General features: G+C 51.4%; 1 protein-coding gene and 1 pseudogene across 1 annotated transcript in view; one reads left to right on the forward strand and one right to left on the reverse strand.

The window, feature by feature from the left end:
- LOC135306179 (zinc finger protein 850-like) overlaps window positions 1–27,688 on the reverse strand; it is a gene marked incomplete at its 5' end in the record, with an annotated part of 412,436 nt that overhangs the window by 4,360 nt on the left and 380,388 nt on the right. The window contains 5 exon segments of the mRNA XM_064429767.1: window positions 1,564–2,400; window positions 2,598–2,726; window positions 10,161–10,373; window positions 12,812–13,136; window positions 16,016–16,490. Coding sequence (XP_064285837.1) covers window positions 1,564–2,400; window positions 2,598–2,726; window positions 10,161–10,373; window positions 12,812–13,136; window positions 16,016–16,490 — 1,979 coding nt within the window.
- The window catches only part of LOC135305611 (zinc finger protein 345-like), a 77,860-nt pseudogene continuing 74,067 nt past the window's right edge, over window positions 23,896–27,688 (forward strand).

Consider the following 27,688-nt stretch of genomic DNA (forward strand, 5'->3'; position numbering starts at 1 on the left):
TCATTAATCCTGTGGGACAAATTGCATTAAGGTTCAATTCTACCTGTCCAATCTTTTACACCTTTGAAAATGTCTGGGCGTGGGATGGGATCCAACCACTCCCAGTCTCCTGTATTAAAAGGAGTTTTAGAAGTGTAGGGGCCCTGCAGGGTTTTGAGGATCCATGGTGGCTCTTGGGTGTCATTTCTCCACATCATGTCTCAACAGGAGTTTCTCCAATAAAGAAATAAAGCTTGTGCCTGAACCTCGCACTGTGCCCATGACAGGAAAACCTGGAAGTGTCTGGGACATCCCGGCTCTTTGGCAGCCTGGGGACTCCTGCGATGTCACCATGGAGCCCTCGTGAGTGCCTGTGACAGATCGGTGCCTTTGCAGCCCAAGGTGCCCTGGGATGTCACCATGGAATGGCTGTGACTGCCTCTGACCACACGGCTCTTTACCATCCCCAGAAACCCCTGGGAGGTGTCCATGGAGCCCCTGTCTCTGCCTGTGACATTCCAGCTCTTGAACATCCTGGAGACTCTTGGAATGTCCCCATGGAACTCCTCTGAGGGCGTGTGAAAAATCTGATCCTTAGCAGGCAACCATCACCAGCCCCATTCCTATGGTCAGTTTCCATGGCATCCATCACCAGGCCCCTGTTCCCCCAGTTCCACAGAATTGGCTGAGCTGGGAGGGACCCATCAGGATCCTGGAGTCCAACTGCTGGCCCTGCACAGGACACCCCAACAATGCCAGCCTGAGCCTGGCAGCGCTGTCCAAACACTGCTGGAGCTCAGAGAGCCCTGGAGCTGGGAGCCTTCCCTGGGGAGCCTGGGCAGTGCCCCAGCAGCCTCTGGGGAAAAACCTTTTCCTGAGATCCAACCTGAGCCTGCCCCGACTCAGCTGCAGCTGTTTCCTCCAGTCCTGTCCCTGGGCACCAGAGGGAAGAGGTTCCCACAGCCCCAGCCAGGGACCCGCTCTCAAGGCTGTTGCCATGGGCACCAGGGCTGGGACCAGCTGGGATGCTCTGTTTCCACAGGTTGGCCTTTAGGAATGGGATTCCTCAATTTCCTGATCCAACTAAAACTGCACTGCCATGCGCTGACATCCCACCTCCCATGGAAATAACAAAAGGCAAAGATCCTGGGCTGGGATAAGAACAATTTATTTGGAACAGCAATGAGATATGAAACAAACAGAAACAAAAACAATATTGATCACAGAAGGGATATGCAAAAGGGAAAACTACAATGCAACTAACTGTCTCTTCCCGGCCACAATTTCCTCCTGCCTGGAAAGGACACTCTTCTCCTCAGGGAAAGAGTCCTTTTCCTGCCCCTGGCAATGACTAGAGGTGAGAGTGAAGGTAATGACATGGCCCTGGCCAGACCCTCATGGTCTTTGATCCCACACCATGTCATTGGCAGGGGCAGGAGGAGGGACAGGTGTCTCCCCAGCATGGATCACAGGGAACACATATCTCCAGGGCTCTTTCCAATATGGGTCCTCCAATGGGGGATGAAGCTGGAGCAGGGCACAAAGCTCTCCCTGCAGTTGGGGCACTGGCAGGACAGCCCTTACCAGTGACTCCTGGCTGGTCAAGTCAGAGCTCTGGGTGAAGCTTTTCCCACATGTGGGGTACCCGTAGGGCGTCTCCCCAGTGTGGATGCGTCGGTGCCTGATGAGGTGGGAGTTTTGCTTGAAGCCCTTCCCGCAGTCAGGGCAGCGGAAGGGCCTCTCATCTGTGTGAATCCTTTGATGCCTGAGGAGATTGGAGCGGGCCTGAAACCTCTTCCCACACGTGGGGCACTCGTAGGGCCTCTCCCCGGTGTGCATGAGCCGGTGCCTGACGAGGTTGGAGTTGCACTTGAAGCCCTTCCCACAATCAGGGCAGCAGAAGGGCCTCTTCTCTGAGTGAATCCGCTGGTGCAGGAGGAGAGCTGAGCTGATCCGAAACCTCTTCTGACACTCAGGACACTCGTAGGGCCTCTCCCCACTGTGGATGCGTTGGTGGGTCACAAGGGTGGATCTGTAGCTGAACCCCTTCCCACACTCCCCACATTTGTACGGCCATTCCCCAGTGTGGATCATCTGGTGGCTGATCAGGGTGGTCTTCTGCCTGAACCTCTTCCCACACTCCAAGCACTTGTGGGGCTTGTCCCCATCATGAGGCTGCTCATGGACCACCAGCTCCGAGCTCTGGCTGAAGCTCTGTCCACCTACCTGGCTCAGGGTGGGTCTTTCCTTTTCAGAGTACCCTGGGCTGGGTTTGGAGCCCCTCCTCCTGTGGGATCTCTGCGGCTTTTCTTCCCTGTTGTATTCCTGTGCTGTGGAGCCACTCAAATTGCTCAACATCATCGCCTCTGCTACGATGTCGTGCCATGGGGCTTTGTCCTCGCTGGTCTCCATCCTCAGATCCTTGTCGGGGGGGGGGGGGGGGGAGGACAGAAAGAGGATGGGATTTGCCTCTGTGCCAGAGGGAAGGGAAAGGAAATTCCCCCAGTTCATCTGTGGCAGGACAGCATTGCCGGTGGTGGTGTCCTGCAGCCAGGGGCCATGCTGGGCTTGAGATGGAGCAAAGGAAAGGGGGAAAAGGGCAGTGACTTCCTCCTCACCTGCCTAGGTGTCCCAGGGCATCTTCGTCTTCCTCGCAGCTTCCTCCTCCATCTGGCAAAGATTTTGGGATGGGAAATTATGTTTGGGGGGGGAAAACAAGAGATTAATGCATTGAGTTTTGTATTGGTTTGAGGTCAAACCAGGGGGAGATTCTAGGCCAGAATTACAATTAAGAAAATTAAGGTCAATGCAATGATACAGAAACACTGCCTTAAACTGACACAGTCAGGATATAACCTGGCACCCTGTTGGTCAGGGTGCTGGTAGCAGTCCCATTAAATGGTGGCTGCAGTCCTGTTGCAGTGATGATCGTGATTCTGTCAAAGCAGTGATCCTGGAGATGGGTCTGGTCCTCCTCTGAAGGTCCAGTGGTGCTTATGGAGCTCCTGTCCTCTGGCAATCCAGTAGCCAAGGTGCTCCTGGTGTTGCAAGACTCAGCTTATATGCAGGTAGGAATGTGTGGCTCCTCCCCCTGGGTGGAGCATCCCACAATGGGATGATGTCATTTTACCAGTCCTGCAGGGACACTCAATGGCCCATTCACAGAAGAGACCCCCTGGAGGGTGTTATTAGGGCTGAGTCCTGGAAGAGATAAAGAACACTGCCCTGTCTGTTTATAACAGTTTCTAAAGGTGGTGATGGAAAACATGCATTTGGTTACATCTTGCACTGCAACCTGAAACAGTGGGGTAATCCCTGCTGGGGGTGTGAACACCACCCCCCTTACCCAAACTGGCTCAGGTGTCAAACCCCCACCCTGGGAAGGCCACACACACAGGGGACAACCTCACACTTGTTCTGCCTCAGGGAAGGTTTCCGTCCCTGTCACTCCCTTGCCCTCTCCCCTTTTCTCTTTCTTTCCATCTCTCTCACTACCTCACATTTACTGTTCAATAAAATCCACTTTGGATTTTGTCTCATTAGTACCTTCATTGGGGCAGAAGCATCTCTCTAACAATTTTATTAACCAGATTGCAACATTATTTTGGCACAGTGGGTTTAGGCAGTGTTGTCTGACCCTAAGTGCCTTTGACAACAGCATGGTTCCCTCCTCTTCTGAGGTTGTAGCTCTTTCTGGAGGAACTCTTGGAATCTTGGATGCAGCTTCCTCTGGGAGACATATGGGAGAACTGATGAGGAAAATGGCTGTTGTGGGTGGTCAGTGTAAAGAAAATATTTTTTTGTCCTTCCTTGAAAAGTTTGTTAAAATCACTGGAGGAAAGGGAGCAAATTATACCAATGAGACTGACAAGGTTCATTCACCCCACAGTGAGGAACACAAGGCTGTTAAAAGTCCTAAAAGAAGCCCAGCTCCATGAGCTAAATTCACAAATAAATCCCGAATTCACAGGCTTAGGGGCTTTGCAATATGTGAGAATCATTATTCTCTTTGTCTCTGTCACCTTTCTGACCACTATACGGAGCTTTCCCTCCCATTTAATAACTTGTATTGGGCTGAATTTCCACTTTTCTTTTATCAGAACCTTCCGGCAGCTGAGCTGGAGCTGTGCAGGAACCAATGAAACTTGAAATTGCCATTGTTTTTATTGTCAGTTTATTCATTTCTTCTACTGTCAGTTTATTCATGACTGGGATTTGTTTACATTTCTATCACAAGTGACTAGTGGGAAGAGCAAATTCAAGGCATTTTATGTAGGGTTGAGTTTGATTTCTGCCAAGTTTATTTTGTCTGGTGCCCAGGGGATGCTCGAGGTGTCTCTGTGCCTCTCACCCTGGGGGATGCTTGGGAGGGACATGGCAGGCTTATCCCTGTCCCTGCTACCCCAGGCTATTCCCCAGGGGTTGCCCCTGTCCCTGTCACCCCAGGCCATTCCCCAGTGGGTCTCCATCATTCTCACTCCAGGGAATGCCTGGGGGGTCTCTCTCCCTCTCACCCCCATGCCAAGCAGGTTCTCAAGGGAGTCTCTGTCCCTCTCAGCCCAGGGGATGCTCAGGGGTCTCTGTCCCCTTGCCTGAGGGATGCTCAGGGGTGTCTCCATCCCTCTGGCCTCAGGGAATGCTTGTGCAGGGCTGGGGACCAGGGGCTCTGTGTCCCTCTCACTACTGTGGTGTTGTGGTGCACCAGTTTAGTTGTTCTCTTGCACTGGGTGATTGGGAATTTGCACAGAATAGTTTTATATTGCACTGTATAGCTTATGTTACATCATGTGGTTTGTTACCCCTTTTCCCTATCACATGGTCTTTCCCTCACCTGTCCCGGTACCACCTGGTGGTCTCTCCCCTGGGTTACCCCTCCCCTCACCACTCCTCACTGGTATCCCTTTGGCTGTGGACCTCTCCCTCTGTCCCCATCCCAGGGGGGTAGAAAAGCTCTCTGCTTGCTAGGGAAAGCCCTCTTTTCTCCCATGGGTTTGTCTGCCTGATGTGTGTCTTGGAATAAAGGACAATGTTTCCCACGTGGAGGAGAACACTTCTGTAATCTTTTACCATCGTCTATGAAGTATTGTGTGGGCAAGGGTCTGTAGCTAGCCAGAGTGGACTCCAACAGGCCAGGAAACACACTTCTTCAGACTGGCTTCTCTGCTCCTCAAAGGCTGGCTCTGATCTTCTGCACAGCAGCCAAATTGCCGTCCTCGAGTCCCTCTCGTGCTATCACGCTGGGGGTGCCCACATTCTCCACCAAAATGGAGAATCAGGAATGGGAACATCACATCATGATCAATACGATCGAGTGAAGCTAATTGAGTATCCTAAAAAGGCTTAATTTATAATAAGTTTCTACTGTTCACATGTCTCTAGCTAATACATGACTGATTAATCCTAGCTGTTCATGCATCTAAATTAGAATGCTGATTGGATCATCTGATTTCTGTGGTTGTCTGGCCCACCCTTTGCTTCTCTTTTTTTTTTTCAAACTTGCTGACAAACTTGCTGAGTCTTGATGATTCTTCTTCTTCTATGTTTCTCAGGATATACTGACCCCGTTTCTGAATATTTCCGTTATCCATTGTCTGTGAACATGTCCATTATCCATTGTTACCATCAGGCTGGATTGTGCATCGGCTGAATATGGCCATTGTTTTGCAACTTGCAAAAAATCCTCAAGAGAACCCTTTATATAAAACTTCAGAATAATTTAGATTGGACATCCTCTTTTGAATTAACCAGTCCATAAACCTGTTCCAAATAGGGCCCAGCTGTTCAGGTCACCCAATTTCCAATCAAAATTTTAGTATCTCCAAGAGTTGGGATCCATCTTCTCTCAAGGAATCCTTGCCTTAGGGAGTTTCATCCAAGAACAGGATTTTCCTTCACCATGAGTATGGGCACATCTTCTACTCCCAGCTTCCCTGTCAATCCTTGTATATCCAGCTTTCCCAACCTTCTTGGTTGACTCAGTGTCTTTTTTGAACTGGACAACCCAAAAAAGGACAAATTATCTTAATTTCTCTTTCTTTCCTTAGGTAGCAAGAGGTCAGTAATGCGCCTCAGCCTTTCCAGGTTTAATCCTATTCCCTGAGTCATGGCTGTGACAGGAGAAAATGTGACCAATTCCTAGTGTCTTCCCTGCCCCTCTGGCCTTTCTCTGTGTCATGGGTTGGTGCTGGAGCAATGCCAGTGCTCCCATGAAAATATATTTTTCTCAAATGGTTACTGTGAGATGTGAGCAGAAACAGAGCAGAGCAGGCTCAAGCTTAGAAATAAAGGAAAAAAAAAACTTTATTAACCTACAACTATAAAAAAAGAAACACAAAATTCAAAATTAAAACCTTCCAAAACATTCCTCCTCTCCCCACCCAATTTCCACCAAAGCACAGTGAGACAAAACCTTGGATTCTCAGTCAAGTTACCACCCCTCAGATAATCAATTCGCAGTTCATCAAGGGAGAGAGGAGTCTCTCTGGTACCATAGTCTTCCCCAGGAAACACAGTTGAAACCTCTCATATTTCCATCTCACACATGGCACCACCCAGAGAAAATCTGCCATTGTGACCTCCTCCTTCCATGCTCTCACCACTGTCCATGGACCAAGACTGCTTCTAGGGTTCCTTTTAAGGATGCTTTGCCAAGTACCAGAGAATGACAGTTTTTCTCATTTTGGGACAACAGACCCCCTCATTTTCACCTCCCCTGGGGCCGAGGGTCTTGAGAACAGAGATCTTCTTCTTCTCTGAAGACAGAGGGCACCACCACACCCTCCTCATCTTTCTCTGTTCACTCCTGCACATGGCGTCACTGCAGCAGGTCACTCTCACTCCTCACATGGCAATCACTGCAGCAGGTCACTCTCTTGGCTCAAGCCATTGCATCTACCTAAATGCAGTCTCTCTGTTACAGGAAAATTGGTTCAGTCTATGGCTATACAAGAAAAAGTCCAGCCAAAGGCCACTCCCATCATCTCTTCCCACCTAGGCTTCTTTCCCATCTTCTGACATCTCAAGTCCCAGGCTGTCTCTCTTCTCTTTCAGATCAAGGATTAGAGTTTCGCCAAGTTTTCGCAAAGTTGTCTGAGGAAGAGTTAAAGTCTCAGGCTCTGCTGCCCTCAGGATGGCTGAAATCTCCCAGCAGCTGGCCCAGGACTCCCACGGCTGGGCACCTTCCTCCTCCCTTCTCTTTCTCCTCTGCTGGCCCTGCTGCCAGCACATAATATCAAATTTCAAGGTGGCACAGGCTCTCTCTGTCTGGCAGGGGGGCTCTCTCTGGGGGGGCTGCCCAGGATATCTCAGTGCTTCTCCACCCCTCCATTCCTGCAGGGGCCATGCCCAGTTCCACTCCATTCACCCCTTCTCTGTCCGGGGTTCCGGCCCCCCTCAGCCCAGGCCGCATGGCTTCCCCTGTCCCACCCGGACTGTGGCTGGGCAGGGGAGGCCTGAACCCTTCACTGACTGGAATAAAAGAGAGTTCCCCTGGGAGTTCTCTGCTTTTAACCCTCTATGTTCTCAGAGGTGTGTCCATGTCATCCATGGTTACACCAGATGTCAATATTAAAATCTGACCACTGATTGGTTTGACTAGAACTTCCCAAGAAAACTCACTTCCTTGTCAGCTTATGACTCTTGGCCTCTAGTGGCTGCCCCTGCAATACTGGGGCTTGGTTCTTTCCTTCCCATGATGATCACTGGGACACTGTGGGGACCTCATGAAACCAAGGGGATCATTGTGGCACCACTGGAGCCCATGGAACCAAGGGGCCATGGTGATACAGCGGGGCTTCATTGAACCCAGAGACCATTATGACTCTGTGGGGCCTGATGGACCCATGGAGACCATTAGGGCCCTTCAGGGCCTCATGTCACCAAGGGGACATTATGACACCTCAGGGCCTCATGGAAGCAAGGGACCAATGGGAATTGTGGGGCCCCATGAAACGAAGGGAACGTGGAACAGGTCTGGCTGGCTTGGCCTGCCAGGGCCACCTGACAGGTCTGGCTGATGTTGGAATGTCAAGGGCTGCTTCTCATCAGCTCCTGGAGCACTGGGGCTCTCTGCTTTCCTTGCTATAGAAAAGAACCCTTGGTCTTTTCTGTTGCCCATTGCCAAAATTGGTACTCTCCCTAAAATATTTCCTGTATGCAAGGGAATCTCTCAGAACAAAACTTGCTAGCTCTGGCTGGCCTTGGCCTCTGGTCGTCACCTCTCATCCACCTGGGAAACACTGGGGCTCTGTTCCTTCCTTCCTATGGAAAAAAACTGGCTTTCATGTCCAAATGCCATGGCCGAAATTAGAATTTGTCCTCCCAAATTCGGTATATTCAAGGATTGCTCCCAGACAAAAGTAGCCAGGACAGACAGGTCAGGCTGGCCCTGTCCTCTGGTGATTTTCTTAGACTATGAGCTGAATGTTTTCATTTGAAAACACCTTGGAGAGGGCCCAGAGATCTCCCAAGGATGGGTTTTGAGGCCTTGGGCTCATGAGCACTACATATGGACAAAGGAGCTCTGTGCTGTGTGCTGTTCCGGTGGTTTTGCATCATAGAAGTGATGTCCTAAGAAAAGCTGCTAGCAGTTTCCTTCATGTCTGACAGAAACACCCAATCAGTAATTAGCTTTGAGATTTGACCATCTGTTACGCTGCTAAGGAAACTACACGGCTCTGTGAAGACACATGTTGAAGATGAGAAAGCCTGGGAGGGTCTCTTTCCCTTCTGGCCAGCAAAGAGGTAACAAGGCTGGCCCAGCCCTCTCTCAGCCGGGCCGGGCCGGGCGGCTCCTGCCGTGGGGCCGGGCCCCTTCCCAGGGAGCCCCCCAGGCCCCATCGGCTGCCAGTCCTCAGGCCTGTGGGAGAATCACAATGCAGATCCTTGTGCTACTGATTCCATCTCTCCCATTTTTCTAAGTTCTTGGTGGCAAGGTTGATGGAGAAGGAAGACTTGCTCACCATATGATGATCGACAAGTCTCGTCTTTGTTCCCGAATCACCGATTATTATACACCTTTTAATTAGCTCATGCATAGTGCAAAATCCCAGCTCACCATTGGCTAACTAGCTATCAGCTAACTACGTGCTGTTTTTAGTATAACTATTCCACTTTCCCAGGCTATTTGCTCCACCACCTGTGTCTGTGCATTACTTCATCCGTGGGCCAAGGACACAGTTTAATTGGGATAGCAACTCCCTCATTTTCTATCTTGGTCAAATTAATCTCACTGTGAGCTTTAGCTTGGAGCCAGCTTGTTACAAAGCTCTCAACATTTCCCCCGTTTTATTTTTTGGGCTAGAAGTGTTGTTTTCCAAGCCCTTTCCATCATCTGACTCACCATTCTTTGTATACAATTAAGCAAGCATGGTAATACAAGCATTAGCAATACCATCACACAATATCTCTATAGCATATTGATACAGAATGATCTGATAAATTCATACAACACATACTCTCAAATTCTTCACAACTATGGCTTTGAGCTAATAATAAGAAATCGATTGCTGCTCTATTCTGCAATACTGCATGATTTACACTTTGTACATCTTGAGACAGCATGTCCAATACCTGGGAGGTGGCATTCAGTTCGTCTTTGGCCCAGCAGCCTAATTGCTTGGCCAAATTCATGGCCTTATTCGCTGCCCCTCCAGGTAAAAGTGTGGCTACTACCACCTGTTTCAGCTCACTCCAGAATGTGGGTTGCCTTATTTGGCAGTCCCTCTGGAGTGAAGAGAACAGGACTTAAGTTGCTTGATGCAGTCGTCTAGTGCCTCCTCAACCCCACAGTCTTTTTTAATCGGTCCAACAATGGATGTCTGTGTGAGGGGCACAAGCTTTCGACAGCGCGAAGCTATTATGTGAGTACGCACTTGCTTTTCTACTCACTCACACAAGGTCTTAAGTTGCCAAGTAACATATGCCAAGATAATTTGCTCCAGGGCTTCATATAAGCCTAACGATCCTCCCAAATCAAGCCCTGTAAAATCCCTTAGTGCTCACTGCCTCGAGTTCTGCAAGTTCCAGGAGAATCGGCAGCTTGGGCACCAGTTTTGCCGAACGGTCGATTGCTCCAACCAAAACACCTTATTACAGCCTCCACAGTCTAGCGCGATCTATGCAGCGCATTTATTGTCCCCACAGTCCAGGCATGGCTGTGATTGAGGAGCTTTTACTTCTACCGTAAGGTCCTGACACCACTCAATCCAATCGTCAGGAAGATGAACGCAGGCACGTCGCGCGTCGTTAGAGTAGGGCTTGAGGCGTTGCAAATAGGGTCGCAATATCAGCGTCAGTTTGTTGTGCACCCTCTCTTTGTCCTCCGGTGACAAGGCCGCGACGGTCCTCAACATCTGGTACAGCTCGAGTCCACTTCGTGGGGATCCACAAGGGTCCTGTTGGAGAGGAAACACAAAGATATCCCCTCCCCCAGTATAGTACCCTGGCAGCTACTCCTGCTACATAAAGGGAGTCAGTCACAATATTCAAAGGACCTTTTAAATTCATCATTGCCTATATTACAGCTAAAAGTTCCAATGTCTGTAGACTGTCCCTGGCATCTGCATGTAACAAATGTTGTCGCTACTGTCCTTGCTGTTTCCATGTCACGGCTGCTCTCCTGGACTTTTTACCAGCGTCCGTAAAGGCCGTGATAGCCCCCCTTAATGGTGACAAACTCCGAATGGGCTTTGTTATCCAGTCCCATTCTGTCATCCACTGGAGGGGACTAGGATGCAGTTTCCCAGTCTCCACGACAGCTCCAGCTCCTAAAAGGGCTTCCTGGAGCTCCCCAGATTTCACCAAATACCAGTCAAGCGTGTCCCTTTTTGATGGGCAATCGTATTGTGGAAGGCTCTGCTCCTGTAACTTGGATTGCTCTAAGACGTCCTTTCTTTATGAGGGATGCAATCATTTCAATTTTCAGTCTCACAGTTCTCTGTTGCTGTAGCGGTGGAGAGAGCCACTCCAATACCCTGAGCTCCCCCGTTTTCTTTTCAAGCTGAGACTGGGCACCTGTTAAAACACAAACAAATCCCACATCCCTGCAGGACTGAAGAATCTTCTCAAAATCTTGGAGGTGAAGAATGGGTCCTGGTTTCATTTTGTAATGTTACATAAAGAAATGTTAAGATAAAAGTAATTAGGAATCAATTTAGATAATATACACAATCAACAATACATACAAAATCAGAAAATTACTAAACACTATAACACTGAACTCTTATCCCAGAGTCTGCGACAGCTGATAAACCTTAAAATGACAGAGAATTGGAGAAATCATGTCCGGATTCATGTTTCTCCAAATTACCTCTGAAAATGGGTCAGCCGTCATAGATGGTCAAATTGCCAAGTCAAAAGGACTTGAATACTTTTTGATGCAGAAAACATCTGGGTTGATTGTCAGTCACTCCATCCAAATAGAGTTAGAACTTGGCCAGAGCTCAAACTCTAATTGGTGAGTGTCACTTAACATACTTTTTAAACAGGACTTTTAAAACCAACTGTTATAAACAAGAAACCTTAGGGTTACAAACCAATCAAACTGGCAAATAATTGAATCCTTCTGAAGTTTCTGTCAAGACAGAGATTTTCCAAATACAGCAAACTTCTTGAATTCTCTGCTGGAGTATTCCTGTAATAATAATTAAAAGAACCACAAAACTGGTAATTTGGCTAAAAACCTTCAGAAACATCTAAATAGTTAGGAAATAAAAAGACAGGATTCTGAAGAGACACGTGTCTTGCAGGTGATCACACAAAAAACATAGAAAAACACATGAAAGCTGGCTGTAAATACTACAACAATATCTTAATAATAATTCTTATCACAAAAATCTGAAAACTCCTTAACAAGAAGTGCTTGAAGGGGTTAAGACAACCTTCCCAAAGTATTCATCTAGTATTAACAACAATCACTATTTATCAGCATTACCTACAAAACTGGAAATAACAAAGATTATAAACTTAATATCAATAATTCTTAAAACTTTGAATCTTGGATAGATATTTTAAATCAAAACTGAGAAAGATGACAGATAATCTTAAACACAAATAATTTCACTTAAAATAAGGATAGTACAAAATAATTAGCACATTTACATCCATTTATCTAATGCCATCTCTTAATGAATAGAAGAGAGCAAAGACCATAAAAACCATAGTATACAGAAACATTACAGTTTAAATCTTCTCACATGTAGTCCAAACAGAAACTAGGAAGTGTACTTAGACTCTGCCCCCCTAAAAAGTTCTTCCTGCCTCAGGCAAGGGAAAGGTAATAAAGTCATCAAACTTAAAGCCATCAAACCTAAATACTCAATCACTTTTAAAAGCAAACACGTTTACAAAAAAAAACTGGCAAACTAACTGTAAAGCCTGTGGAACAGTTGGGTAAAATGCCCCGTATAACATCTGGATGAAGCACTGTGTGAATTTTCAGAAGTTTTTCATCCTGATCTTGAAGAAAATTCCTGACCTGTTTTTTCTCCGACACTTGTTTGAATTGTTGCGATTGGCTGGCTGCTGTGGTTGCCGGGCAGCTGTGACAGGGCGGTGCCTTGAGGAATGTCAGCCCTCGCCAGTCTCCTGCCTGCTCCGGCAGCCTCAGTCTGCGCTATCCCGGGGGTGCGGAAAGGAACGCTCTCGCCCAGACTCACGCAGCCCCGATCTCCTTTGGGCTCCGCTCTGCCTGGATTTCCGCTCGGGCTGGTTCCCCCTGGCTCTGCACCAGCACCCGCAGCCAGCGGGAGCACGTCCCACACCACTGGTGCTTTTGTGCGCTTGCAAAAAGTGAAAAAGCCCTCCCAGCTCCAGCTTTCGGGTTTCGCGTTACTGGTGCGCATCCGCCGCCGCTAGCACCGGCACTGCGCTTGTCGCTGCCGCGTATTCGGCTGCCGCGTCTCGCTTTGGCCGGCTTGGCCCTGGCCGGCACTTCCTTCGCGATCTGTGCGCTTTCTCCACGGACAGCTGCCGTGCGAGTTTTTGTCACCGTGTGCGTCACTGGACCCGCGGTGCGCGTGCCCGCCGCCGGCACCGAGCACACCGCCGCCGCAGCGCTCGGTCCGCTCCGCTGCCGCACTGCTGGGACCGCCGCTACCATACGCGTTTTCGCCGCCACGTCTGCCCCAGGCTCTCCCGCGGCGCGCGTAACTGCCCTCCTGGTCCCGAACTTATGCCACTCTGTTAACTCACGTAGCGCACAAGGATCTTGAGAAACTCCTTGTGCACAACCGGAAGCTAACAACTGTGGGAGCTCTTTTTGCAAGTCTATGTCCTTAATCTGCTGCTTTTTTAAAAAGCAAATAAATAAATCATATGCTGCTTGCCTTTCCATTTCTAATCAGCGCTGTTGCAAGGCTTACAGACTTTGGCAGCACGTAGGCTGAGACTGTCTATACAGCTCCCAGGGCCGCGAACGCAGTGGTTCGTTTGCCATCCCCCCCCTTGCTTCAGAGGGACCCACTCCTACTTCCCCATCCGTGGCAGCCGTGTCCGTCCGTAGTCGTCTTACGGGTCGACGTCGGGGTCAGCCATTTGATGGAGAAGGAAGACTTGCTCACCATATGATGATCGACAAGTCTCGTCTTTATTCCCGAATCACCGATTATTATACACCCTTTAATTAGCTCATGCATAGTGCAAAATCCCAGCTCACCATTGGCTAACTAGCTATCAGCTAACTACGTGCTGTTTTTAGTATAACTATTCCACTTTCCCAGGCTATTTGCTCCACCACCTGTGTCTGTGCATTACTTCATCCGTGGGCCAAGGACACAGTTTAATTGGGATAGCAACTCCCTCATTTTCTATCTTGGTCAAATTAATCTCACTGTGAGCTTTAGCTCGGAGCTAGCTTGTTACAAAGCTCTCAACATGAGGACACGGCCCACTTCCACTGGGCCATGCCTTTTTACCCTACATCAAAACCTCGTGCTTCAGATTGTGGTGGTGAATGCCCCCAGCCTTGTCCGGCCACACGGTGACCTGAGAAATGCTTGTCAGGCCTGGGCCTTGCTGAGCAGCCCCTGGGCCCAGCTCCTCTTGAGCTTCCCAGAGACACCGAGCGCTGCCAGGCACTTGTGCTGTCTGACGAGCTCCTGGGGTGTCCTGTGAACTGCCTTGGCAACCGCTTTTCCTGCCTCAATGGCATGACATCCTCCTTCTCCCACTCTCAGAGCCAGGCTGCTGACCCACGGTGCGGCCACGATGAAGCGTTGATGGCTGAGGCCCCTCGCCTGTGGCCCATGAACAGCGCTCCCAAAGGAGGCCCTTGGGGCTCTCCTGGAGCCCAGAGGTGCCAGCAGCAACCTCCCTCTGAGTGGGGCCTCGCAGAGCCAGCGCGCTCTCAAGCTTGCTGCACTGGCAGCATGACTGAGCAGCCATGGATCCTGGGCCAAGAGCCCACTCCTGGAGGCTCCAGTTTAACCACTGCTCAGCTCGAGTGCTGTTAAGCTTTTAGGCTGTATTCCTTTTGATCCTTGTCCTTTCTGTCCATTTCTCAAACACACCTAAACACACACACACACACACACACACACACACACACACACACACACGTAATTCTCATAATGTTTCTCATTTGATTGACTGAATTTTGTTCCTTGCTTTTTTTCCCCATGTTGTTCCTTAACCAAGCAGTAAGTAATAATGTGAATGTTGCCAATGAATTTTCTTGAGCTGTTGCTTAATATTCTATCTTGCTTTTACTGAACCTTGCCTGGGAATTTTTAAGCAATCTCAGACACTTGCTCGTAACAAGCCTTGGGAGCATGAGGTGCAGGATTGACACTGGAAAGCAAGAGAGTCATTCAAGAGGGATGAGTTTAACTGTCCATTTTATTACGCTTCTATTTATTTCACTCTAATAAGCCAAGCCAAACTTTTCTTGGAGGCAGAATATGTGTGGGAGGCACTACAATATTATCCCATAGCTCTGGGCTGAATGGCACCCAGACTTGGGCTGCACAAGCTGGGGAAAAATGTTCCTGCCCTTGAACTTCCTTCCTATCCTCTCAACAACTGAAAACAAAATTATAAATCAATCAACTATAATTACAATGAAATCAATTATAATAAAAATGAAATATTTTTTCTTACGATACTCCAATGATTCAAACCAAAACAACAATAACTATTACTATAATATTACCAATAAATATAAACAAATTATATACTAAGAAATACTTTCTGAAAGTTTTAATGCAATAACTAATATACTTTAGATTAAAAATATCTAAAAAAACTAACATACAGTCTAACACGCCTTAGTAAAACAATTCATATTACAAACATACTAAACACAAAACCAAGCACCACTAGAATTTCTCATACATTTTAACCAAACAATTAAACTTTAATAACACCCTTAAGTACTCTAAAACAATTCCAATTATTTTTTTAAATTTAATTGTAGGTGAGCGCTATATCTGGATATTGGTTTTTGGATTGTTTGGGTTAGATGATTTAAAAAATGGGATTTTTACAGCAAATTTAATCAGCTGAGAAGGCGGCACTCTGCAAACAGAACTGACTGAAAAGGAATGGGACAGAAATCAGTAACTCTGAAAGTTTTATTTGCTGTCAAATACATCCCACTCAGCCAGCCCCACACAATCCCCATCCCACCACTCCCAACTGGGATCCCACTGCTCCCAATTCCCCTCCAAGCCCATCTCATCCTGCTGGCTGTGGAATGGAGTGAGTTTAGCCTGGGATTGAGTTTTTTTGAGGAGGGAACAAGCAATTTGAGGAGGGATTGAGCCTTTATGGGTGAAAATTCAGTTGTTTTCAGTGGGATTTGAGTGGTTTTGAGGTGACAGATCCATCCGTCTTGGCTTTTGAAGCGCAAAGAGAGGAAGAACAGAAAAAAATTAAAGCCAAACAAAAAGGAGAAGCAGCCAGGTGTATTCCCAGCATGGATCACAGGGAATGTGGGTCACCAGGGCTGTGCCCAGCGTGGGTCCTGCAGTGGGGGATGGAGCTGGAGCAGCGCACGAAGCTCTTCCTGCACTCGGGGCACTTGCAGGGCTTCCCTCACCGGTGCCTCCGTTGGTGTTGGGTCAATGTAGAGCTCCTGGAGAAGCTCTTCCCACACTGGGGACACTCATAGGGCCTCTCCCCAGTGTGGATGCGCCGGTGGGTGACGAGGGTGGAGTTGTGCCTGAATCCCTTCCCGCAGTCGGGGCAGCAGAAGGGCCTCTCCTCTGTGTGAATCCGATAGTGCCAGAAAAGATGGGAGCGCATCCAAAACCCCTTCCCACACTCGGAACACTCGTAGGGCCTATCCCCAGAGGGGATATTTTGGTGGTAGACCAGGTTGGTGCGAAGTCTGAAGCTCTTCCTGCATTCCCCACACTCGTAGGGCCGTTCCCCACTGTGGATCACCTGGTGCCTGATCAGGCTGGAGCTGCACCTGAAGCTCTTCCCACACTCCAAGCACTTGTGGGGCTTCTCCCCATCATGGAGCTGCTCATGGACCACCAGCTCCGAGCTCTGGCTCCATCTCCGGCCGCCTTCCCGGCCCAGGGTGGGTCTTTCCCCATCAGATCCCCGTGATCTGCATTTGCAGCCCCTCCTCGTGTGGCATCTCCGGGGCTTTTCCTCCCCGTTGGGTTCCTGCGCCGTGGAGCCGCTCAAAACGGCCTCTGCCACGAGGTTCTGCTGTGCTGAGCTGGGAGATGGAGCAGGAGAGAGGGGGAAAGGGGCACTGACTTCCTCCTCACCTGCCTCACTGTCCCAAGGGCATTTTCCTCTTTCTCACAGCCTCCCAGGGGTTGGCAATGAGAAATCATGGTTTGAGGAAAAGAAGGGATGAGCACGTTGAATTTGAAGGTCCGTCTGCCCGAGCCCACCTCGAGAAGTCACCGGCCATCTGGGCTCCAGAAAAACCTCCCAAACACCAAGGTTCAGCCCTAAAAATCCTACCAAGAGCTCCCTGTCCCTTGTCCCTCCCCTCTGCTCTTCGGAGTTCCCCCTGTCCCAGCTGCTGGGGTTACGCTTTCATTGGGGGTCCCCCTTCTCCTCGTTGCCCGCCCTCTCCAGGCTGCTGGCAGTCCCAGCAATCCCAAAAGCTGCCCCCTCTTCGCTCTGCCCATTCAGGGGTGCCGGGGCTTTTTGGGCTCCCTTTTGGGCTCCCTTCTCCCCTCATTCTCTGCTCTGGGCTGCAGGGGCTCCAAGGAGTCCCCCCTGTCCCTCTCCAGCCTCTGCAGGCTCCCGCCAATGGCGGTGCTCCCCCCTCTCTGGGTTCCCCACTCTGGGCTCCTGGGGGACACAGGGCTCTGCTCCTCCAGGCTGCCTCTGCCGCCAGCCGCCACCGCCACCCCCCGATGTCCCCACAAGGGGCCTTTTCCGCTCAGCCTTGCACTTCTTCATTCTCCAAACATCCCCCCAAAAAAATACCAGCCCAGGGACCCCCCGGGATATCTGGGCCGAGCTCCCCCTCCCCGCTCACCTGCGCCATGGGGGCGATGATCCCACAGGTGGGGGCTGCGAATGCACGGAGGGCTCGACCGCGTGCTTCCTGCTGCTCAGCCTTGATCTGCCTCTGTCCCTCCTCTTCCTCTTCCTGCCCCTTCTCCTATTCCATCCCCCCGCCTCCTCCTAATCCTTCTCCCTCCCCACACCTCCTTCTCCTTCTGTGGCTGCTCTCTCTCTGCCTTCCCCCTCCTCTTCCATCTCCCCTCCCACCCTCCTCCCCCTCCCGAATCCCGCCTCCTCCTCCTCCTTCATCCCTCCCCTTCCCTCCCTCCTCCTCCTCCCCTAGCAGTAGTGACGCCCTCGCTGCCCCGTTCCCGGAGCCCTCGCAGCCCGCGGCAGGAGCGGTGCTGGAGCCGGCACAGCTCGGCACGGGCAGCGCGGGGCTCTCGGCTGCTCCCGGCCGCTGCGGATCAGGGGGGAAGCCGGCCCGGGCAAAAGGAGAGGCAAACTGCGACAACTGGGGGCCCCACATCCAAACTGGGCCCTGCTGGGGAGCCTGCCTGGGCACTGCCAGCCCTTGGGGCTCCTCTCGGCACATCCGGGAGGGGGGAACGCACAGAGGGCTGCGGGATCCCAGCGCTGGCAGCACTGCCAGGGACTGGGCTCTGCTGGGACCATACTGGGAGTGACCGAGACTGTACTGGGTTTGTTCTGGGATCATACTGGGATCTTACTGGGAGTGACTGGGACTGTACTGGGTTTGTTCTGGGATCATACTGGAATCATGCTTGGACTGTACTGGCTTTGTACTGATATCATTCTGGGATCATACTGGGAGTGAGCAGGAGCCTGCAGGGGCAATTGAGACCATGTTAGGGGCAAATGGGATCTACTGGGAGTGACTGGGATTATGCTGAGGGTGACTGGGAGCAACTGGGATCATGACAGGAGCAACTGGGAGTGGCTGGCTGCATGCTGGGAGTGACTGGAAACAACTGGGCTTATACTGGGATCAACTGGGATAATGCTGGAGGTGACTGGGATCATCCTGGCAGTGAGTGTCACTGCACTGAGGCTGACTGGGAGTGCTTGGCAGCAAATGGGATCATACTGGGGAATTATGGGAGGGACTGGGAACATGCTGGAGGGACCTGGGATACACTGGGAGATACTGGGAGTGACTGGAACCAAAGGGAGGGTGAAAGAGAGCCACTGGAACCATGTGGAGCACAACTGGTTCATACTGGCAGGGACTGGGAGCACACTGGGCTCATCTCTGGATCATACTGGGAGGGACTGGACCGATACTGGGAGAATCTGAGAGCGACTGGGAACACACCCTGCACATCATCCCCCATACTGGGCCTGACTGGGAGCAACTGGGATTATACTGGGACCACACTGGGAGTGCTGGCATGTGACTGCGATCCAACTGGAGCTTACTGGGATCACATTGGGGTTGAAAGGGAGTGACTGGGATCACACTTTGGGCTACTGGGAGCACCTGAGAGAAACTGGGATCATGCTGCAAGCAAACTGGAGGAACTGGGCAGGACTGGATGCATGCTGGAGGCAGCTGGGATATTCTGGGCATGACTGTGGGATCACACTGGGAGAGCTGACACCTTCCTGGGGCCACTGGCAGCGCCTGGAAATGACTGCAGACATGCTGGGACAAGGTGGGAAATGTTGGGGGGTTTTGTGGATTTTGGGGTGTTTGGATTTTGGGGGTTTTATTGACACTTTGGGGGAGTGTTGTTCTGGGGATGTTTGGGGGTTTATAGAATATTTTGTTTTGGGTTTTTTTTTTTTTTTTTGTATTTTGGGAGGTTTTACTGGGATTTTGTTGGGGGTTTTCACGATTCTCATGAATTCTGGGGGTTTTTTGGGATTTTTAGGAGATTTTGAGGTATTTATTGGAATTGTGGAGGCATCTAGTGGGATTTATTTGGGGTTTGGGTTTTTTGGCAATTTGGGTTTTTTTGGGAGTTTTGGTGGGATTTAGGGGAGTTTTGTGGGGTTTTTTGGGTGTTGCTCTGATTTCTTTGGGTCTTAGGGGAGATTTTACAAGATTTTTTAGGGGACATTTTTGGGGTTTCATCGGGATTTTGGGGGTTATTGGGATTTCAAAATATTTTGTGGGCTTTTATTGGGATTCTAGGGTGTTCTAATGGGATTTTGTGAGATTTATTTCGGATTTCATGAGTTTTATTGGACTTTTGGGGCTTTTAAGGAGATTGTGATGCCTCTCAGCCCTTCTGCAAACTCTGGGACAACCCCAAAGGCCCCAGACGCCCAAATGCCCCACAAATTCCACTAAAAATCCCAACTTCCTCAACAAATTACAATAAGGTCCTCCAAAACCCCAGAGAATCACACAAAAAATCCCTGTGAAATCCACCAAAACTCAAAAAAACTCCCCAAAATTTCACTAAACCTCCTCAAAAATCAAACCCCCCAACCCCAATAAAATCCCCCAAAATCCAAAACTCCCCAAATCCACAAAACTCCCAAAATCCCATAACCCCCCAAAACCCAATAATTCTCTCCAAAACCCCAATAATACCCCTCCATCAAATCCCTCCAAAGTTCTAAAAAAAGCCCTCCCAAAATCCCCAAAAACCCTCCCAAAAATGCCCCCCAAAATCCCCCCAGACTCTGTGGGGCCGTCCTGGGTCAGGGGCACCGGCCGGTGGAACAGGAGCCACCTCAGGGGCCCTCGGAGCTCTGTGGGGAGGGGGCACCATGGGAGACCCCCAAAAACGGGAGGGGGGGGGCTGGGAACCCCCAGGATCCCCAAATCTCCCCCGGGAACCCCAAATCCCCCTGAAAAGCCCCAAGGTTGGCCCAGGACCACCCTGGAACCCCAAAGTCCCCCCAGCACCCCCAGGACCCCCCTCGAGACCCCTCTCAGGACCCCTCCCCACCCCCAGATCCCCCCACAGTGCCCCAGGACCCCTCCCCAGACCCTCCCTGACACCTCACGATCCCCCAGCCAAGACCCCTCCCCAGATCCCGCCCCACACCCCGGAACCCTCCCCAAAGCCCCCCCAGCCCCCCGGACCCTCCCACGCCCCCCCGATCCCCTCTCAGCCCCTCCCGGCCCTGTCCCGGCCGCCTCAGCAGCTCCCGGAGCGCTCCGGCCGCTCCCAGCGCCGCCCCCGCTCTCTGCAGCGCCCGGCACCGGCACCGCCGCTGCGGCTCGCCTCTGATTGGCTGCAGCGGCGCGGGAGGCGGGCGCTGCTGAGGGGAGCCGCGCCCTCATTGGTTGGTTCGGGGCGGGGCGCGCCGCTATTGGCTGGGGAGCCCGTGCAGGCGGCGGAGGCGGGAGATTCAGAGGCGAGCGCGGCTGAGGAGGGCGCTGAGGGGAAACTGGGGGGGTTTGGGGCGGTCTGAGGAGAAATTGGGGATTTGGGGGAGATCGACGGGAAATAGGGGGGTGTGCGGTGGGTTTGGGGGGCGTGAGGGGCTCTGAGGGGGCTTTGGTGGGTCTGAGGGGGCTTTAGGGAGCTTTGGGGGCAGCTTGAGAGGGTCTGGAGTGTTCTCAGGTGGGTTTAGGGGGATCTGAGGGGAATTGGGAGGGCCTGAGGGATTTTGGGGGATTGTGAGAGGAGCTGGGGGGCTCTGGTGGATTCTGAGGTGCATCTGGGGGGATTTAGCAGAGTGTGAGGGGATTTCCCAGGGTTTGGGGTGGGGGGGGGGGATTGAAGGGTGCGAGGGGGATTTGGGGCAGTCTGATGGATTTGAGGGGGCTCTCAGGTGGATCTGGGGTGTGGGGTCAATTTTGTGGGGAACTGGGGAGTCTGAGGGTCCCGGGAAGGTTTTGGGGGTCCAGGGTGATCCTGGGCCAACCTTGGGGGGTTTGCGGCTCCCGGAGGGGTCCCGGGGGAGATTTGGGGGTCTCGGGGGGTCCCAGCCCCCCCTCCCGTGTTTGGGGGTCTCCCATGGTGCCCCCTCCCCACAGAGCTCCGAGGGCCCCTGAGGTGGCTCCTGTTCCACTGGCTGGTGCCCCTGATCCAGGACGGCCCCAGTGAGTCTGGGGGGATTTTTGGGGGCATTTTTGGGATTTGGGGCATTTTGGGGCAATTTTGATGCAATTTTAGGAGGGTTTTGGGGGATTTTCTTGGGGCTTTTTTAAGGCTTTATTGAGTATTTGATGGAAGTGTAGGGGGAATTATAGAGGTTTTGGAGAGAATTATTGGGTTTTGGGGGGTTATGTGATTTTGGCGGTTTTGTGGATTTGGGGAGTTTTGGATTTTGGGAGATTTTATTTGGGTTGGGGGGTTGATTTTTGAGGGGGTTTAGTGAAATTTTGGGGAGGGTTTTTGAGTTTTGGTGTGTTTCACTGGGATTTTGTGGGATTCTCTGGGGTTTTGGAGGATCTTATTGTAATTTCTTGAGTAATTTGGGATTTTTAGTGGAATTTGTGGGGGATTTGGGCGTCTGGGGCCTTTGGGGTTGTCCCAGGGTTTGCGGAAGGGCTGAGAGGCATCAAAATCTCCTTAAAAGCCCCAAAAGTCCCAATAAAACTAATGAAATCCGAATTAAATCTCACAAAATCCCATTAGAACACCCTAGAATCCCAATAAAAGCTCACAAAATCCCGATGATACCCCGCAAATCCCCCCAAAAATGTCCCCTAAATAATCAAAATCCCATAAAATCCCGCCCCCCAAGACCCAAAGAAATCATGGCAACACAGAAAAAAACCCACAAAACCCCAAAAATTCCACGGAAATTCTGAAAAAAAACCAAATCCCCAATGAATCCCACTAAAAGCCCCCACAATTCCAGTGAAATGCCTCAAAATCTCCTAGAAATCCCAATGAAACCCCCAGAATTTATGAGAATCCCAAAAAAACACAGGAAAATCTCAGTAAAACCTTCCAAAATACCAAAAAGAAAAAAAATCAATAAACCCCCAAACACCCCCAGAACAACACCCCCCCCCAAAGCACCAATAAAACCCCCAAAATCCAACCCCCCAAAATCCACAAAACCCCCCAACATTTCCCACCTTGTCCCAGCATGTCTGCAGTCATTTCCAGGCGCTGCCAGTGGCCCCAGGAAGGTGTCAGCTCTCCCAGTGTGATCCCCCCGTCATGCCCAGAATATCCCAGCTGCCTCCAGCATGCATCCAGTCCTGCCCAGTTCCTCCAGTTTGCTTGCAGCATGATCCCAGTTTCTCTCAGGTGCTCCCAGTAGCCCAAAGTGTGATCCCAGTCGCTCCCTTTCAACCCCAATATGATCCCAGTAAGCTCCAGTTGGATCCCAGTCACATGCCAGCGCTCCCAGTGTGGTCCCAGTATAACCCCAGTTGCTCCCAGTCAGGCCCAGTATGGGGATGATGTGCAGGGTGTGTTCCCAGTCGCTCTCAGATTCTCCCAGTATTAGTCCAGTCCCTCCCAGTATGATCCAGAGATGAGCCCAGTGTGCTCCCAGTCCCTGCCAGTATGAACCAGTTGTGCTCCACATGGTTCCAGTTGCTCTCTTTCACCCTCCCTTTGGTTCCAGTCACTCCCAGTATCTCCCAGTGCATCCCAGCTCCCTCCAGCATGTTCCCAGTCCCTCCCATTATTCCCCAGTATGATCCCATTTGCTGCCAAGCACTCCCAGTCAGCCTCAGTGCAGTGACACTCACTGCCAGGATGATCCCAGTCACCTCCAGCGTGATCCCAGTTGATCCCAGTATAAGCCCAGTTGTTTCCAGTCACTCCCAGCATGCAGCCAGCCACTCCCAGTTGCTCCTGTCATGATCCCAGTTGCTCCCAGCTGCTCCCAGTCACCCTCAGCATAATCCCAGTCACTCCCAGTAGATCCCATTTGCCCCTAACATGGTCTCAATTGCCTCTGCAGGCTCCTGCTCACTCCCAGTATGATCCCAGAATGATATCAGTACAAAGCCAGTACAGTCCACGTGTGATCCGAGTATGATCCCAGATCAAACCCAGTACAGTCCCAGTCACTCCCAGTATGATCCCAGTATGATGCCAGCAGAGCCCAGTCCCTGGCAGTGCTGCCAGCGCTGGGATCCCGCAGCCCTCTGTGCGTTCCCCCCTCCCGGCTGTGCCGAGAGGAGCCCCAAGGGCTGGCAGTGCCCAGGCAGGCTCCCCAGCAGGGCCCAGTTTGGATGTGGGGCCCCCAGTTGTCGCAGTTTGCCTCTCCTTTTGCCCGGGCCGGCTTCCCTCCTGATCCGCAGCGGCCGGGAGCAGCCGAGAGCCCCGCGCTGCCCGTGCCGAGCTGTGCCGGCTCCAGCCCCGCTCCTGCCGCGGGCTGCGAGGGCTCCGGGAACGGGGCAGCGAGGGCATCGCTGCTGCTGGGGGAGGAGGAGGAGGGAGGGAAGGGAGGGATGAAGGAGAAAGAGGTGGGATTAGGGAGGAGGAGGGTGGGAGGGGAGATGGAAGAGGAGGGGGAAGGTGGAGAGAGAGCAGCCACAGAAGGAGAAGGAGGTGTGGTTAGGAGGAGAAGGATTAGGAGGAGGCGGGGGGATGGCAGAGGAGAAGGGGCAGGAAGAGGAAGAGGAGGGACAGAGGCAGATCAAGGCTGAGCAGCAGGAATCACGCGGTCGAGCCCTCCGTGCATTCGCAGCCCCCACCTGTGGGATCATCGCCCCCCATGGCGCAGGTGAGCGGGGAGGGGGAGCTCGGCCCAGATATCCCGGGGGGTCCCTGGGTTGGGATTTTTTTGGGAGGGTGTTTGGAGAATGAAGAAGTGCAAGGCTGAGCGGAAAAGGCCCCTCGGGGGAACATCAGGGGGTGGCGGTGGCGGCTGGCGGCAGAGGCAGCGTGGAGGAGCAGAGCCCTGTGTCCCCCAGGAGCCCAAAGTGGGGAGCCCAGAGAGGGAGGAGAGCCGCCATGGGTGGGAGCCTGCAGAGGCTGGAGAGGGGCAGGGGGGACTCCTTGGAGCCCCTGCAGCCCAGAGCAGAGAATGAGGGGAGAAGGGAGCCCAAAAGGGAGCCCAAAAAGCTCCGGCACCCCTGAATGGGCAGAGTGAAGAGGGGGCAGCTTTTGGGATTGCTGGGACTGCCAGCTGGCTGGGGAGGGTGGGCACCGAGGAGAAGGGGGACCCCCAATGCAAGCGTGACCCCAGCAGCTGGGACTGGGGAGCCCCTGAACACCAGAGGGGAGGGACTGGGGTGGGGAACTCCTGGGGAGGGTTTTTCAGCACTGAATCTTGGTGTTTGGGAGGTTTTTCTGCAGCCTTGGTTGCTGGTGACTTGTAGAGATGGACTTGGGCAGAGGGACCTTCAAACTCAACGTGCCCATCCCTTCTTTTCCCCAAACCAGGATTTCCCATTTCCAGCCCCAGGGAGGCTGTGAGGAAGAGCAAGATGCCCTGGGACAATGAGGCAGGTGAGGAGGAAGTCAGTGCCCCTTTCCCCCTCTCTCCTGCTCCATCTCCCAGCCCAGCACAGCAGAACCTCGTGGCAGAGGCCGTTTTGAGCGGCTCCACGGTGCAGGAACCCAATGGGGAGGAAAAGCCCCTGAGATGCCGCACGAGGAGGGGCTGCAAACGCAGATGGCGGGGATCTGAGGGGGAAAGAGCCAGCCTGGGCCGGGAAGGCGGCCGGAGATGGAGCCAGAGCTCGGAGATGGTGGTCCATGATGAGGAGAAGCCCCACAAGTGCTTGGAGTGTGGGAAGAGCTTCAGGAGGAGCTCCAGCCTGATTGTGCACCAGAGGAGCCACACTGGGGAACGGCCCTACGAGTGTGATCAGTGCAGGAAGAGGTTTCAGAGCAGCTCCAGTCTCCTCCTGCACCAGCGCACGCACACAGAGGAGACGCCCTTCCGCTGCCCCGACTGCGGGCAGGGCTTCAGGCGGAACGCCCATCTTGTCAGGCACCAGCTCATCCACACTGGGGAGAGGCCCCACGAGTGTGAGGAATGTGGGAAGAGCTTCAGGCAGAGCTCCACCCTGATCCAGCACCAGAGGACCCACACTGGGGAGAGGCCCTACGAGTGTTCCGAGTGTGGGAAGGGGTTTCAGATTAGCTCTGATCTCCTCCAGCACTATCAGAGTCACACAGAGGAGAGGCCCTTCTGCTGCCCCGACTGCGGGAAGGGATTCAGGCACAACTCCAACCTCGTCACCCACCGGCGCATCCACACTGGGGAGAGGCCCTACGAGTGTCCCCAGTGTGGGAAGAGCTTCTCCTGCAGCTCTACATTGACCCAACATCAACGGAGGCACCGGTGAGGGAAGCCCTGCAAGTTCCCCGAGTGCGGGAAGAGCTTCGTGCGCTGCTCCAGCTCCATCCCCCACTGCAGGACCCACGCTGGGCACAGCCCTGGTGACCCACATTCCCTGTGATCCATGCTGGGAATACACCTGGTTGCGTCTCCTTTTGGTTTGGCCTTGATTTTTTTCTCTTCTTCCTCTCTTTGCGCTTCAAAAGCCAAGAGGGATGGATCTGTCACCTCAAAACCACTCAAATCCCACTGAAAACAACTGAATTTTAACCCATAAAGGCTCAATCCCTCCTCAAATTGCTTGTTCCCTCCTCAAAAAAACTCAGTCCCAGGCCAAACTCACTCCATTCCACAGCCACCAGGGTGAGATGGGGTTGGAAGGGAATTGGGAGCAGTGGGATCCCAATTGGGAGTGGTGGGATGGGGATTGTGTGGGGCTGGCTGGGTGGGATGTATTTGACAGCAAATAAAACTTTCAGAGTTACTGATTTCTGTCCCATTCATTTTCAGTCAGTTCTGTTTGCAGAGTGCCGCCTTCTCAGCTGATTAAATTTGCTGTAAAAATCCCATTTTTTAAATCATCTAACCCAAACAATCCAAAAACCAATATCCAAATATAGCGCTCACCTACAATTAAATTTTAAAAAATAATTGGAATTGTTTTAGAGTACTTAAGGGTGTTATTAAAGTTTAATTGTTTGGTTAAAATGTAGGAGAAATTCTAGTGGTGCTTGGTTTTGTGTTTAGAATATTTGTAATATGAATTGTTTTACTAAGGTGTGTTAGATTGTATGATAGTTTTTTTAGATATTTTTAATCTAAGGTATATTAGTTATTGCATGAAAATTTTCAGAAGATATTTCTTAGTATAGAATTTATTTATATTTATTGGAAATATTATAGTAATTGTTATTGTTGTTTTCTCTTGAATCATTGGAGTATCAGAAGGAAAAATATTTCATTTTTATTATAATTGGTTTCATTGTAATTATAGTTTATTGATTTATAATTTTGTTTTCAGTTGTTGAGAGGATAGGAAGGAAGTTCAAGGGCAAGAACATCTTTTTCCTCAGCTTGTGCAGCCCAAGTCTGGGTGCTATTCAGCCCAGAGCTATGGGATAATATTGTAGTGCCTCCCACACACATTCTGCCTCCAAGAAAAGTTTGGCTTGGCTTATTAGAGTGAAATAAATAGAAGCGTAATAAAATGGACAGTTAAACTGATCCCTCTTGAATGACTCTCTTGCTTTCCAGTGTCAATCCTGCACATCATGCTCCCAAGGCTTGTTACGAACAAGTGTCTGAGATTGCTTAAAAATTCCCAGGCAAGGTTCAGTAAAAACCAGATAGAATATTAAGCAACAGCTCAAGAAAATTCATTGGCAACATTCACATTATTACTTACTGCTTGGTTAAGGAACAACATGAGGAAAAAAGCAAGGAACAAAATTCAGTCAATCAAATGAGAAACATTGAGATTTATGTGTGTGTGTGTGTGTGTGTGTTTAGGTGCATTTGAGAAAGGGACAGAAAGGACAAGGATCAAAAGGAATACGGCCTAAAAGCTTAACAGCACTGGAGCTGAGCAGTGGTTAAACTGGAGCCTCCAGGAGTGGGCTCTTGGCCCAGGATCCATGGCTGCTCAGTCATGCTGCCAGTGCAGCAAGCTTGAGAGCGCGCTGGCTCTGCGAGGCCCCACTCAGAGGGAGGTTGCTGCTGGCACCTCTGGGCTCCAGGAGAGCCCCAAGGGCCTCCTTTGGGAGCGCTGTTCATGGGCCACAGGCGAGGGGCCTCAGCCATCAACGCTTCATCGTGGCCGCACTGTGGGTCAGCAGCCTGGCTCTGAGAGTGGGAGAAGGAGGATGTCATGCCTTTGAGGCAGGAAAAGCGGTTTCCAAGGCAGTTCACAGGACACCCCAGGAGCTCGTCAGACAGCACAAGTGCCTGGCAGCGCTCGGTGTCTCTGGGAAGCTCAAGAGGAGCTGGGCCCAGGGGCTGCTCAGCAAGGCCCAGGCCTGACAAGCGTTTCTCAGGTCACCGTGTGGCTGGACAAGGCTGGGGGCATTCGCCACCACAATCTGAAGCACGAGGTTTTGATGTAGGG

This window comes from Passer domesticus, chromosome 8 (assembly GCF_036417665.1).
Source record: "Passer domesticus isolate bPasDom1 chromosome 8, bPasDom1.hap1, whole genome shotgun sequence".
NCBI lineage: Eukaryota > Metazoa > Chordata > Aves > Passeriformes > Passeridae > Passer > Passer domesticus.